At 43.0% G+C, this 14119-nt stretch overlaps 1 protein-coding gene across 2 annotated transcripts in view; it reads left to right on the top strand.

The window, feature by feature from the left end:
• Nucleotides 1–14119, top strand: part of LOC137435358 (serine/threonine-protein kinase MRCK alpha) — a 318221-nt gene that overhangs the window by 297436 nt on the left and 6666 nt on the right. For both annotated transcript variants that reach the window (XM_068129069.2, XM_068129068.2), the window contains 6 exons: nt 1512–1574; nt 5165–5550; nt 5921–6149; nt 8751–8848; nt 9714–9798; nt 9882–10002. In XM_068129069.2, the coding sequence (XP_067985170.1) occupies nt 1512–1574; nt 5165–5550; nt 5921–6149; nt 8751–8848; nt 9714–9798; nt 9882–10002 (982 nt within the window). The remainder of the gene's footprint in view (nt 1–1511; nt 1575–5164; nt 5551–5920; nt 6150–8750; nt 8849–9713; nt 9799–9881; nt 10003–14119) is intronic.

Raw genomic sequence — 14119 nt, 5'->3', positions numbered from 1 at the left:
ACCTTGCCTCTCCCACCACCTTGCCTCTCCCACCACCTTGCCCCTTCCGCCTGCTTGCCCCTTCTGCATGCTCACTCCTCCCGCCTGCTCACCCCTCCCGCCTGCTCACCCCTCCCGCCTGCTCACCCCTCCCGCCTGCTCGCCACCCACCTTTTCACCCTTCCTCCCGCCTTTTCGCCCCTACAACCACCTTTTCGCCCTTCCTCCTACTTCTTCGCTCCTCCCACTCTTTATTATATGTAACTGTCTTCCCTAGTCTGTTGTCTCATGCTTCCTTTCTTCCAGGTTGCTCCTGGAATCCAAGATCTCTTTCTGGACTGGCATTCAATTCACTGCCACTTTATAGTCGCTCCATTATCTGCCTTGGAGCTTGTATACACCCTTTTACTCACTTCCTCTATGTTAAATACCTCTCCTCTCCACATATGTCCCCCCCCCCCCCCCCTTCCCACGCCTCCTCCCCCCAAGCCCTCTCCCTCCCACACTTCTCCCTGCTCTCAAATGTTGTGGTTGTGTGCTTCCCCTTCTCTCCCCATCTTGTCTTCCACTCCCTCTTTTTGTATATTTTGTTTGTCTGGTTGATTTGTTTGTGAAATAAATGTTAGCTCTTTCACGAGCCTCGATTCAGTATACAAAAAAATCTGTGTGTTTTTGTCTACCTGTTTCCTCTTGATGTCCTAGTCTATTTTCTTTCGACAAAATCTCAACTTGTGGAAGTGACAGTGGGGCATTGGGAGAAACGGGTGGGCAAAAGAAGCAAGGGGATGCACAAATAGGATGGGGGAAGACACATCATAACTTGTAAGTAAGAAGAGTGGAACTTCTCGCCCCTCCCGAAGAGGATGATTATTTGGGGGAGAAAAGATTACTGCAGGGAATGGAATATGCTGTTGATGGTACTGCCAATGTTGAATGCTTGAAGTGGTTTTGAACTAATTCAGTAGGGGTGTTCCACAAGTGGGAGAAAAGAGGAACAAGAGAGTGAAGAGGGAGCGTACAGCTGGCTTTTGCGGGGTTAATAAGGAATGGGTAATCATATATGTGTCCTGCATCTGTGCTATGCCACTGGGGAGGAATGCAGAGGGTTGAAAGCAGAATGAGCAACACCAGAATTGGGGCAGAAAAAAATAAGAAGCCAACAACCTGTGTGCAATGCGAGAACAGCAGTCCTTGTGTTTCTCCTTTGTGAAAGAAGCCAAGGAAGTAGAGGGCATTGGATTCTACAGCGTCCAGTACATGGAAGAGCAGTACCCCACTGAGCTACAGACAAAGGACTTTGTCGGTGTCTGAGAGGTCACATTTCAGAGAAATTAAATCTGTTGACCCTTTCACCTCTGTTATTTTGCTCTTTCACAAGCCCTGACATCTGTATATACGTAAAGAAGTAACTTTTTTTTTCTTCCAGTTTGATGTAAAATTTGAGAGATTTTTTAAATCATCACTGTGTTGATACATTTCCCAATGATATTAACATTTAATCGCTTATAAATTGCACGTTTTCTACTCCCCAGATCATGACAGAATAGCGCTGGGAACCGAAGATGGTTTCTATGTAATTGAAATAAGCAAAGATGGTGAGTAGTTTTTTCAGTCTATTCTGTGTGCTGTACTACTACAATATACTACTTTGTACACAGTTTTTAAAAGTTTTTTTTCAGGGTTTTCACAGACCCTCAAACCCACGAAAAAAACAATCCTTCAAATGATTTTTCATATTCAAAAACTCAAAAAAAAAATGGACACTTCTCCGGCATACATTCTCTATTGACTCATCGTCGGTGGCTTTTCGAGCAACCTTGACCTGTAAATGTCTCCACTGTCGTCATTGGCTCTTCTTCGGCTGTGCTTGCCATCTCCATGGGTTTCCATCGCCCATTTAACAGGTTCAGCCACCAGACGAATGGTTAAGGACGTAGACTAGAAATTGGAATAGAGCACGTTCGAATCCCGCCTGTATCGAGATTTTTAAATTTATATTCAGGATAACTTCTGCTTTCTTTCAGCCTCAAATGCCGACTACGTGACATACCATACTACGTGACATACCATACTACGTGACATACCAAATGCCGACTACGTGCTTTAACAATCAAAATGGTTTAAATTGTAATTTTGGTTTGACCATTTGTTTTCATTTTTTTTCGTCCAATCTAGCATTTTATAATTATCGGCGGTATATATAATTTGCCGTGCAAGCCTAACAATGAGTGGTTTGAAATGCCAGCTTTTAATGAATGTATTTCTCAGCAACTTGGCAGAGATCCACATCTCTCTCGGTGCAAAATCTGCTTGTGAAGGGCATTAAAAATGATCTTTTTTTAAATGCTCTTAAAAAATAAACTGAGAAAAAAGTCCAGACTGGTTCAAAATGTCACCAATTGTTATGCCTTTTAGGAAGTAGGAAATTGGCCTCGCCGAGGGAAAGGAGAAACCTGCACATTTCATGTCAATGACAAACTGAAAGTTTTAAAGAACTTATAAATGTATGCTCCTATTTTTTTTCAAGTTGTGCAGTTGAGGTAGTAAGGATTTCTATGCCTTTGCCGACGAAGTCTTTCAGATTGTCCGTTATGTTTTCCGGTTGCCTGTCCGTCCGTCTGTCCATGATAGGTTTTCGTTACCACGATAACTTGAGAATGGCTGAAGGGACCTTAGTCAAATTTGGAGCAGGAATGCATAATGAGGTAAAAATGAACTGATTAGATTTTGAGGTCAGAGGTCATGTTAGGTAAAAATCCTGTTTCCGTGACAACTTGTGAACCAGTGATGGGATTTTGACCAAAGTTGGTATAATTATGTAAAATGGTACAAAGATGAACCAATTTGATTTTGGGGTTAAGAGGTGAAAGGTCAAATGTCAGACATCCTCTTGGGTAAAAATTCTGTTCCCAATCTAACTTGTGAACCAGTCATGGGATTTTCACCAAACTTGGTGTAATTACATATTGTCATGTTCACCCTGTAGTGAAGACCTCAGAGTGACGGATGGCCGACTGAGCTTTACCTCCGAGGGGTTTACCCAAAACTATGGCGGTGTTATCTCTTTTGCATGCGAGGGAAATGGAGTTCCCTGGTCTTATTTGCACGGACGGACGCGGCACAGGGTGTTATCCTGTCCCGACAGACAAATAAATGTACAAGTCGGGCACGACAAGGAAATGCAATAAATAATGATTTAATGAAAACAAACGCAATACAATAATAAGATAGAACTAAATTCCTAAATTGAGGGACCCTCTGCACGGACTCGTATACAACACAAGGGAATGATAAATAAAAAATAAATGCGTAGTGTGGTGCATTGGCTGATACTCTGCCTGGCGTCTTTGTGAACCACTGCACAAGAACCGCACAGGATGGTGAGCGGTCACGCCCGAGCAGCCACTGACCCGTGAAGCGGCAGAAAAACTCCTTCCTCCTCCGCTCGTTCCACGCTCCGCTGTTTCTCAAGCGTACGAAGCGCAGCCGTCACGAAGCCAGCACCAAGGAGAGTGTATCAACTATGACCGCTCGCGATGAAGGCCAGACCAAGAGAGAGACAGGGAATGCATCCGCTCGCAAAGAAACCTTAGGACAGAGAGAATATGTGAAATGCCTGTTCGTGATGAAGCCCAGCGCAGAGAGCATGCAAATGCGTCCGCCTTCCACGAACACCAGGAACCGAGAGCGAGAGAGGGAAGTGCGTCCGCTCACAATGAAACCCCAGGACAGAGAGAGAGAGAAAATGGTGGGACGTGTCCTTTTTTACTCCCAGGTCTCTAACGTTCTCTCCGACGTCACACTCGCTCCAAGCGCCATGCGCTCACCCCAACCAATCGTCCACACCTGGCGCAAATCGAGAAGATTCAAGCTGGGTAGTATCGTCGTAATGTCCGGATCCAGTCGGCGATCGCTTTATTTAATGTAGGTGCTGATCACATGGCTGGTGGTGTAAGTGCTTTATAAGAACGAAGGGAAAACTACAAAGGCATTTACATACAGGAAGTTTACCCTTGTACCCTAACTAATTAGTATAGCTCCACCCCTCGCCATGGAGACGCCTAACGCTTACGCGGACACCGTGCCTGACTTAGTTACAGGAAGGTTTCTTCTTCGTGACATTCGGAGCACACTACCCTATACAATCCTATCTGGACTAAGGTATTTCATTAGCTACCCCCATAATCGTAACAATATTATGATGCAAAGATCAAACTGATTCAATTTTGGGGTCAAGAGGTCAAAGATCAGAGGTAATGTTAAGTTACAATTATTTTGTTACCGCAATAACTTACGAAAGGCTGAAGTGATCTTCATCAAACTTGGTGTAGGTATGTATAATGAGGTAAAGATGAACTGATTAGATTTTGGGGTCATGAGGTCAAAGGTCATGTTAAGTAAAATTTTATGTTGCCATGCCAACTTGTGAACAAGTGATGGAATTTTGAACAAACTTGGTATAAGTATATATGATGCAGAGATGAACTGATTGGATAATGGCATCAACAGCTCCAAGGTCAAAGGCCAGAGGTCATGTCAGGTAAAAATGTGATGACTTGAGAACAGCTGAATGGATTTAAATCAAAATTGGTACATTTATGTATGATGATGTAATAATGTGGGTGCAGGCATGTCGGTTGATGTCATGACATGCTATTGAAACCTGAAAGCATCCATGTACAATGTACATGACACAAAGCTAAATGTTGGATTAACCAAATCCATCAATGCCTTGTGGCTTGGTAATGGTGAGACATCCCACTTTTGCTCTTGTCATTTCTCTCAACCTCACTATTCTAACTTCCTTCCCATGGTTACCACTCCCTCCTCCCTACCCACCTCACTATTTTACCATTATCTCCCCCGTCTTACCCTTTCCCCATCGTCTCGTCCTTTTTCAACCAACCGGCACCACCTCTCCCCACCCTCCCACCCTTTCCTACCATTCTGCTCTTCTCTCTTCCCACCCCACCCCTCCAATCCTGCCCCTTCCCCTCCATATATTGCCCTTTAGCCACCTTTTCCATTTGTCTCATCCTATCTCCCTCCCCCTTTCATTTTCAAAAGTTAAATTATGCTGTGAGCACCTAACTCTCGTAACAAGACAAATATTAGTTAGGAGGCTCGGTTTTGTAGCAGTAACCACTAACTTTTTATCTTTTCATTCCCCTTTTTCTGGCATTAGTGGTTGTCCGCGTTGACGACTGCAAGAAGGTCACTCAAATAGAGCTGATACCTGAAGCACAGCTTGCTGCTGTAATCGCAGGCCGCAACCGTCACATTCGCCTGTATCCATGGAAGGCTCTTGATGGTCAGGAATTGGAACCGATCAAGGTGGCTGAGGCAAAGAACTGTCAAACGATGGCAACAGGCCGATTGGGTGCACTGCTGCTACTTTGTCTTGCTACAAAACGCCAACTCACATGTTATGAACTTAGTGCACAGGGGAAAGCCCGCTACCGCCGAGCTTGTGAAGTGACTTTACAGAACAATGTACAGTGGCTTGCTGTCATGGCAGAGGGGATTTGTGCAGGATATCAGACTGGATTCTGCATATTCAACCTGCAAGGGGTAAGGGAAGTGTGTGTGCGTGCGTGTGTGTGCATGTGCGTGCACGCACATGTGTTATGCACACTTGTAAACCATAATGCTGAAGATAAGTGCAAAGGTAACAATGTTGTTTCACATTGTGATCTGTGATGTGATTCCATCCGTGTTTGTTGCTGTAAATAAACAATAATTTCAATTAACACCTCGTAATTACGAATACGATGGGCATAAGGGTACCCACTGTTTAAAATGAAATGTGTACCAGTTTTTTAAGGTTAATTACGTTTTGTTCTACCAGTGGATCATGTACAAATGAGAGGATTTGATGAATTTTTTGAAGTTGATACAAAAGCGATGCAATTGGTTGTTTTATTATGCGTTTGGTCAACAGGCAGGTGAAGAACCCAGCATGCAACCTCTTATTCAGCAAGAAGACCCGAGCCTCGCCTTCTTGATACAGAACTCGCTGGATGCGTTCAGTGCCGTAGATATTGGTGGTGTGACGGGCGTCCCTAGCGAGTATTTGCTCTGCTTTTCAACTGTGGGCGTCTTTGTTGACCGGAATGGCCGACGATCCCGCCAGCAGGAACTCATGTGGCCAGCTGTGCCAATGTCATGCTGTAAGTCTTCCAACAGTAATAGCATCCTGCTTCCATATATTTTGATAGTTAGCAGTTTTAAAAGGAATTAATTGGTGCACTGCTATGTAATGCAAAGTTGATAATTCCAAGTTATTGAGGAATATAAATAACCGCTGGTTTGCATGAAATATTAGTGAGTTGGAAATCAGAAACTTGCATTGTGTGAAGTAATGCACGATGTTCATTTCATTAATATATGCCCTTTGGAGAATCAGTGTGTTTCGAAGCTTGAGCCAAGGGATTGCCAGTTTCTGTAAATGTCATTGGACTACCACTCTTATAATGAAAAAAAAATAGGATCTTGGATCCAGAAGCTCACCTGGATCAGGAACAACAGTCACTCAAACCCCCCACAGACACCCGAAGACCCTAATATTTTAAAATCATTTTTAATGCCGTGAACAAACTTTGGTACGTGATGGGCGATCAAGGTTGTGATAAAGTTTCATTGAAGTCGTTTGTGTAGTTTCAGAGAAGGGAACAAATACCTATTGACCCCCCTCCCCTCACCCTACACCATTGACCCCCTTAATGAGCGCAGATTTTGATGTGGCCAATACACCTGGCCACATCAGCCTGGTGTTGGCTTAGCGGTTAGGGTGCCGGCTTGGGATCCCAGGATCCTGGGTTCGAATCCCGGTCAATTGCTAAATTAACACCAGGGGGGTTGACTCAGCCTGTCATCCTTCCGAGATCTGCAAATTGAGTACCAGCTTGCTGGGATGAATGATCCCGGTGTGTACCCATTTAGAATAGGTACACCGTGTCCCTGCGCATCGTAAAAGGCGACTAAGGGTTGGCGCCAGGAAGGGCATCCGGCCATAAAAACATTGCCTCAAACAGGGAACCATGATTGTCATGGGGCCCGCAAGGCTAACCCCTGCTCTAGCGGGGAAAATGGCCTTAAAACAATCATTCATTCATTCATTCATTCAATACACCATCATTAGGCATCAGATATGGAGCTTGCAGCCAAGTTTCTTCAAAATCGTGTTTGGTTCCAGCGATGACTGAGTTGTTTATGGACTCACTCACTCACTCACTTACCTACAGCCACTGCTTGATCGCGTAAGCTCACTGGACTAAAGTCCACGTGAGATAAAAATGATTGGTTGATTATGTGCTTGAGACAAAACGATCAACAGGTTGTCCTGTTATGTTTGATCCAGTTTGGCAACTTTTACACACTTTTGCAACATCTGCATTCCTAACTTCAATTGTTTCACTAAAATAACTTTTGCCTTCCTGCATTAAGACCATGTACAGCTGTGGAATGTAACAATCGAGGTATATTGTAGCAGAAGTTCAACTGGTGGATCCATGACATCATGTCCTCCCTCATCCTTTCCCACAATATTTTCTACCTCCATCAACCCTACCCAAGCCATCCCTCTTTTATGTTCTTGGGTAAAATGCCAGGGGCATAGAAAAGGCCCCTTTATACAAGGGTATGTGCCATGTGGCAAAGTATAGAAAATAAGGGACATTCCATCGCTTGTAGAAAATGCCAAACAATACAAAATAAGGGGCATTCAAAAAATCTCGTGTGCATGCTGGACTACCCTTGTGTTCTGAGGAGGAACCAAGTATTGCTGTAGATAAATTCATATAAAGGGGTGCCAATTTGATTCATACACCTGCATGAAGAAGTAAATGTATTTTATTTGCCAGATGTAGGGCGCCCCTTTTTATGAATTTATCGAGAGCATTACTGAAACCGTAGGAGAAACCTGGCAAACTCTTTCGGCCCATATGAACCAACATCGTCGTCCAGCTTATGAAGAGCCTTTGAGCTCTGCTGTATATACACTTCAACCTGCATGGTCACAGCTTTGATAATAATCAAGTGGTCACCTTATACAGAGAAAAAAGTGGTTTGCTGGAGGTGTAAAGGAATCCACTTGGGAAAAAGCTGAATCACCATCTCACAATGAAAAGGGCGGTTTGCGATTTAATCTGTCATGTATATTGGACAAGGCTGTAACATCTCTCCCATGATGTCTGCAACCGTCACGTGATGGCCAGATTGGTCTGCAGATCAATTCACCCTACCAACGGTGGAGGTCACGTGGCAATTCTCAAGCTTGTTCTTCACTTCAATATCTTCATTGAAGAAGAGTGGATTCTCACCGAAACATCGGCTCTCCCGACGAGAAAGTCCAGCTTTTTCCAATTATAACCTTTTACTGTTTTAATTAGACTGGATGAACAACAACCTGCATCTATTTATTTAGCTTTCATATTGCAGATATCTATTCTTCATGACCTTATCTCAACCTGATTAAATCATGCCTGTGATTGACTGAATTCTGTTTCCATTGCAAACATCTCGGTAGCTCGGCTTGTGTATGTGATATTTCAAAAAACATTGAGATTCATCTTTCATCTGACATGGATCTATTCTTCATAACACCCAAAAGGCGAGGGACTAACAGTATCAGCTCCTTGTTTCCTGTATGTTCTTCCCTTGCTTTTTCCAACGCTGTGGCCACATTACTTCACCGTCGGTACGTTGCATTTCACCTTCTTCTTTTTTTGCATGTCTTCTAATGCCATGTTTTCATTTTTTTTCTTTGACAGGCTACAACCCACCATACCTATCTGTGTACAGTGAGAATGCAGTGGATATTTTCAATGTTGTTACAATGGAGTGGATTCAAACTATGCCTCTGAAGAAGGTATGGTTATTATTTGAACATGGTATCGCACCTTTCATTATGAGCTTCAAGCTACAGCAAACTGATCACTCTATACGAGCGATAGAACATGAAATTGTGGAGATTTTAAAGTATTCTTTGTTTGGGTTCAGATTATGAAACACATCTGAATAGCAAACTGCATTTTTAAAGGTAATGTCTGGCATGGGGATGATGCATTAGAAGACAAATAATGTTGGAATGACAGAATAAAAATGGTATAAACTTCGGAATGTTCCCAAGTAATTGTGGAAGTATGTGGTTGAAAGGCAGATGTTGGTGTACACCATTTTCTGAAGCTTTGAATGGAAGTGAATTTTGTTCTTACACTGGTGCCTGTTGTGATTTCATGATTTGTTTCGATTTGGTAAAGATCTGGATCCGAATACTAGAATTTTTTAAGTGACTCTTCACAATTGAGAGATGGAGCCAAAAACGATATATAACACGATATCTCAAAAATACAAAAAAAAAAAGATTATGACAAAACTTGGTGGATGAGTTGGTTAGGTGGCAAGAACAAGCGGATTAGATTTTGGTTAAGATCCGGATCCAGGTCCGGCCTATCAGTGGGATACAAAACGTAAACTGTTCAGCCTAGCAGAGGTAGGTATGCGCTCTACCGAGTGCCATTCTTGTTTTCTCTTGCGATCACGCTTGTTGGAATTGTTTTGCCCGAATTGCTGGAATAATTATGATATCCACATTGCAGGTTTGTTGTTTTCCTGCCTTGTTACCTTCAACATGCAACTCAGTCTGTGGAGAGACACCGACAAAGTAGCTTGCTTTTGCTTAGCTTTGTGTTGACTATTTTCAAGGATTTTTTTCTCTCTCTATTTCTGTGAAGGTACGTCCACTCAATCCTCAAGGTTCTTTGAATTTGCTCCCAACAGAACCTGTAAGATTGGTATACTTCCAGAATAAACATGCAGGTGGGTGTGACAAAGGTATTTTTTTTTATGATCAAAGAAAATCAGGTGAGCCATTTTGACAGTGTTGCCACTGCTCTTTGCAGAAGGAGATGAGCTGCACGTGCCAGAAACGTCGGACAATAGCCGGAAACAGCTGATCCGGACACGCAGCCGTCGCCGCTTTGCTTACCGAGTTCCTGAAGAGGAGAAAATCAACTTGAGGAGGTAAATGAACATGATGGCACACCCTTTTAACGCAACATCTTGGCTCGTTGATGAAAAAGGTGACGGTTGTGGGGCGGGAGTGTGTGGGAGCAATATAAGGACAGTGGGGCCACAGTTGAACAAGTGAAAGAACAAGCTGCTTGCATTATAATACAATGGCTAACCCCCGCTCTTGCAGGGAAAATGGCCTTAAAATGCATGTTGTTGTTGTTGTTGATGTCCTGCACAGGAAATTATAGCGATGAATTAGTTAGTTATTTATAGCGATTAGTAATTATAGTTACTTGATTGTGCAAAGTTTATTTTCATTCCTTTCATCCCATAATATATCTATATTATAATAGCCGTAGATGATTCTGTCTGTCTGTCTGTTGGGTGTCTGTCCGGGGTGTGGTTTGCAGAGTAGCTCCACCCATTCTGGGAGTGGCTTCATATAATTATAAACAAATATCCACCATTTTATTAACTCGCATAGCTTTGAGGCCTGTTTTGTAGGCCCGTGGTGTCTTGCTCTCTCTCCCAGTTTTATTTCAAATCAAATTCGATATATCATTTCATTTTTCACAGTCGCTAACATAGTTTTAGACTCGGTTGAAAAAAAACGGGAAGAAAATCCAATGAAAGTTGCCCTTTATAGAACGAAATGAATTCTCAAACGACTGTAACTTCAAGGCCATTGAGTCTCTCTCACGCCTTTATCTCCAATCTAACTCATCATATGATTTCATTTTTATCGATGGTTTCAGACTCGGTGTCAGCAATAATTGAGAACATTCCACACACGTGGGAAAATGCAGAGATATATTTTTTAAAATCGCGTCATGGTGTATCATACACCGCCCAACATGACACCGAAGGCAACGTGTCAATATATATTAAAAATTCGCTTTTGCTTTTCCGTTAAGATATATTACTTTTTCGTTTGATGACAGTCGTCACAAAAACGTCAACAATGATGCCGACATATATTTCTTCGTTTTTATTTCATTCAACATTATTAGCCGGAAGTAAAATATGTTTCAGGAAATTACCGAGAGATATTTCTTCGTTTTTTTTATTAGTTATGTGCGCATACACTTTAAATAGGTTTATTTGAAATCTTTAATTTTCCACAAACATTGCACACACGCGGGAAAATGCAGAGATATATTTTTAAAAATCGCGTCATGGTGTATCATACACCGCCCAACATGACACCGACGGCAACGTGTCGATATATATAAAAAATTCGCTTTTGCTTTTCCGTTAAGATATATTACTTTTTCGTTTGATGACAGTCGTCACAAAAACGTCAACAATGATGCCGACATATATTTCTTCGTTTTTATTTCATTCAACATTATTAGCCGGAAGTAAAATATGTTTCAGGAAATTACCGAGAGATATTTCTTCGTTTTTTTTATTAGTTATGTGCGCATGCACTTTAAATAGGTTTATTTGAAATCTTTAATTTTCCACAATATAATTTACTTGCCATTTATCATTTGATGATTACGAGACACTTCCTCTTGAGGATCGCGACAATTCATGCGCTACGTGGAAACTTCTATTTCCAAAATGAATGAGACGATCGATGAAGAACGCAGACTTGAACAGGATGCAGCAAGAAAACGAATGAGACGGGCGAACGAGTCCATCGACGAACGTCAATGCAAACTTGCGGGGTCACCCGTGGGAATCCCATGGGCATGGATGTGTGTGACATTTCGACATATTGAGTTAGATGCTGCACATTCATTTTTACAAAATGGTTACTGGCAAGTCATCAGATCCAGAAATGGTGTAATGAACACAATTTATTTACGCGCAAGCAAGAAAGCAAGACGGGCCAATTTCACATTCCGACGGGCGAGACGGGCCGGTTTGGAGCAAGAAAAAGAATGAGACGGGAGAGAAACGAGACGGGGAAAGCCGATTGGAGAGGCGAGTGAGGAGCGATTGGAGAGGCGAGTGAGGAGCGATTGGAGAGGCGAGTGAGGAGCGATTGGAGAGGCGAGTGAGGAGCGATTGGAGAGGCGAGTGAGGAGCGATTGGAGAGGCAAGTGAGGAGCGATTGGAGAGGCGAGTGAGGAGCGATTGGAGAGGAGAGTGAGGGGTTGGAGAGGAGTGTGAGGGATTGGAGAGGAGAGGAGTGTGAGGGATTGGAGAGGAGAGGAATGTGAGGGATTGGAGAGGAGAGGAGAGGAGTGCTAGGTGGAGAGAGGAGAGTGTCAGGTGGAGAGAGGAGAGTGTCAGGTGGAGAGAGGAGAGTGTCAGGTGGAGAGAGGAGAGTGTCAGGTGGAGAGAGGAGAGTGTCAGGTGGAGAGAGGAGAGTGTCAGGTGGAGAGGAGTGAGGGGTCACATATTATGTGAAATAAATAAAGTGTTCATTACACCATTTCTGGATCTGATGACTTGCCAGTAACCATTTTGTAAAAATGAATGTGCAGCATCTAACTCAATATGTCGAAATGTCACACACATCCATGCCCGTGGGATTCCCACGGGTGACCCCACTATATGTCTTCGTTTTTATTTCATTCAACATTATTATCCGGAAGTAAAGGTTCACATGTTCATTTCACGTGTGCAAAAACAAACTCCATTTCACGTGTGCATGGACATGAAACACAGACGGGAAATTGCTTAGAGATATTTCGTTCGAAGCAATTATACACCGCCCAAATAAAATATTTCACCGATACACCGAGCGAATTTCAGCGAATTTCACCGAGTTTCAGGAAATTACCCAGAGATATTTCTTCGTTTTTATTTCATTAGTTACTAGCAGAAGTACTCAGCGTTGCCGGGCGGGGGAGGGGGGAAGGGCACGTACACTTTAAACATGTATATACATGTGGGATGTGGGATATATACATGTGGGACGTGTGTGTGTGTGTGTGTGTGTGTGTGTGTGTGTGTGTGTGTGTGTGTGTGTGTGTGTGTGTGTGTGTGTGTGTGTGTGTGTGTGTGTGTGTGTGCGTGCGTGCGTGCATATATGTGTATGTGTGTATATATATGTCTGTGTGTGTGTGTGTGTGCATGCATATATGTGTATGTGTGTATATATATGACTGTGTGTGTGTGTGTGTGTATGTGTATATATATATATATATGTGTGTGTGTGCATGTGTGTCGATGTACATTTGTCTGTACGTGTGCGTGTATGTGTGTGTATATATATGTGTGTGTGTTTTTGTGCATGTGTATATATGTGTGTGTGTGTGTGTGTGTGTGTGTGTGTGTGTGTGTGTGTGTGTGTGTGTGTTTGTGTGTATATGTGTGTGTGTTTGTGTGTGTGTATGTGTATGCATGTGTGTGTGTGTGTGTCTGTATGTGTATATGTGTATGTGTCTGTGTGTGTGTGTGTATATGTGTATGTGTGCATGTGGGTGTATCCATATGTGTATGTGTATATGTGTGTATGTGTATATGCATGTGTCGGTGTACATGTGTGTGTACGTGTGCGTGCGTGTGTGTGTGTGTGTGTGTGTGTGTGTGTGTGTGTGTGTGTGTGTGTGTGTGTGTGTGTGTGTGTGTGTGTGTGTGTGTGTGTGTGTGTGTGAATAAGAGAGAGACCGAATTGTGAGATACAGAAATGAAAAAACGAGGTGTGTGTGTGTGTGTGTGTGTGTGTGTGTGTGTGTGTGTGTGTGTGTGTGTGTGTGTGTGTGTGTGTGTGTTATTGTGAAACAGGTGCAGCATCTAACTCAATATGTCGAAATTTCACACACGTCCATGCCCGTGGGATTCCCACGGGTGACCCCACTAGTCTATATAATATTCTCCGTAGGTGATTCTGTCTGTCTGTGAAACGTCTGTCCGGGGGAGTGGCTACACCCGATCTGGGAGGGGCTTCAAAAACAAATTGCCACCATTGTGTTTCCTCGCATAGCTTTGAGGCCTCTTTTGTTAGGCCTGCGGTGTCTTGCTCTCGCTCACAGTTTTATTTCAACTCTAATTCGATATCTCATTTCATTTTTCACAGTCGCTAACATGGTTTTGGACTCGGTTGCAAAAAACGGGAAGGAAATTCAATTAAAGTTACCGTTTATAGAACGAAGTGCATTTTCGAAGGCCTGTACCATAAAGTCCACTGAGACTCTCTCACGGCTTTATCCTCACTCTAATTCACCAT

This window comes from Myxine glutinosa, chromosome 9 (assembly GCF_964187855.1).
Source record: "Myxine glutinosa chromosome 9, kmMyxGlut1.1, whole genome shotgun sequence".
In the NCBI taxonomy this organism is placed as follows: domain Eukaryota; kingdom Metazoa; phylum Chordata; class Myxini; order Myxiniformes; family Myxinidae; genus Myxine; species Myxine glutinosa.
Note: the sequence above shows the minus strand (reverse complement) of the source record. Positions and strands in the feature narration are given on the sequence as shown.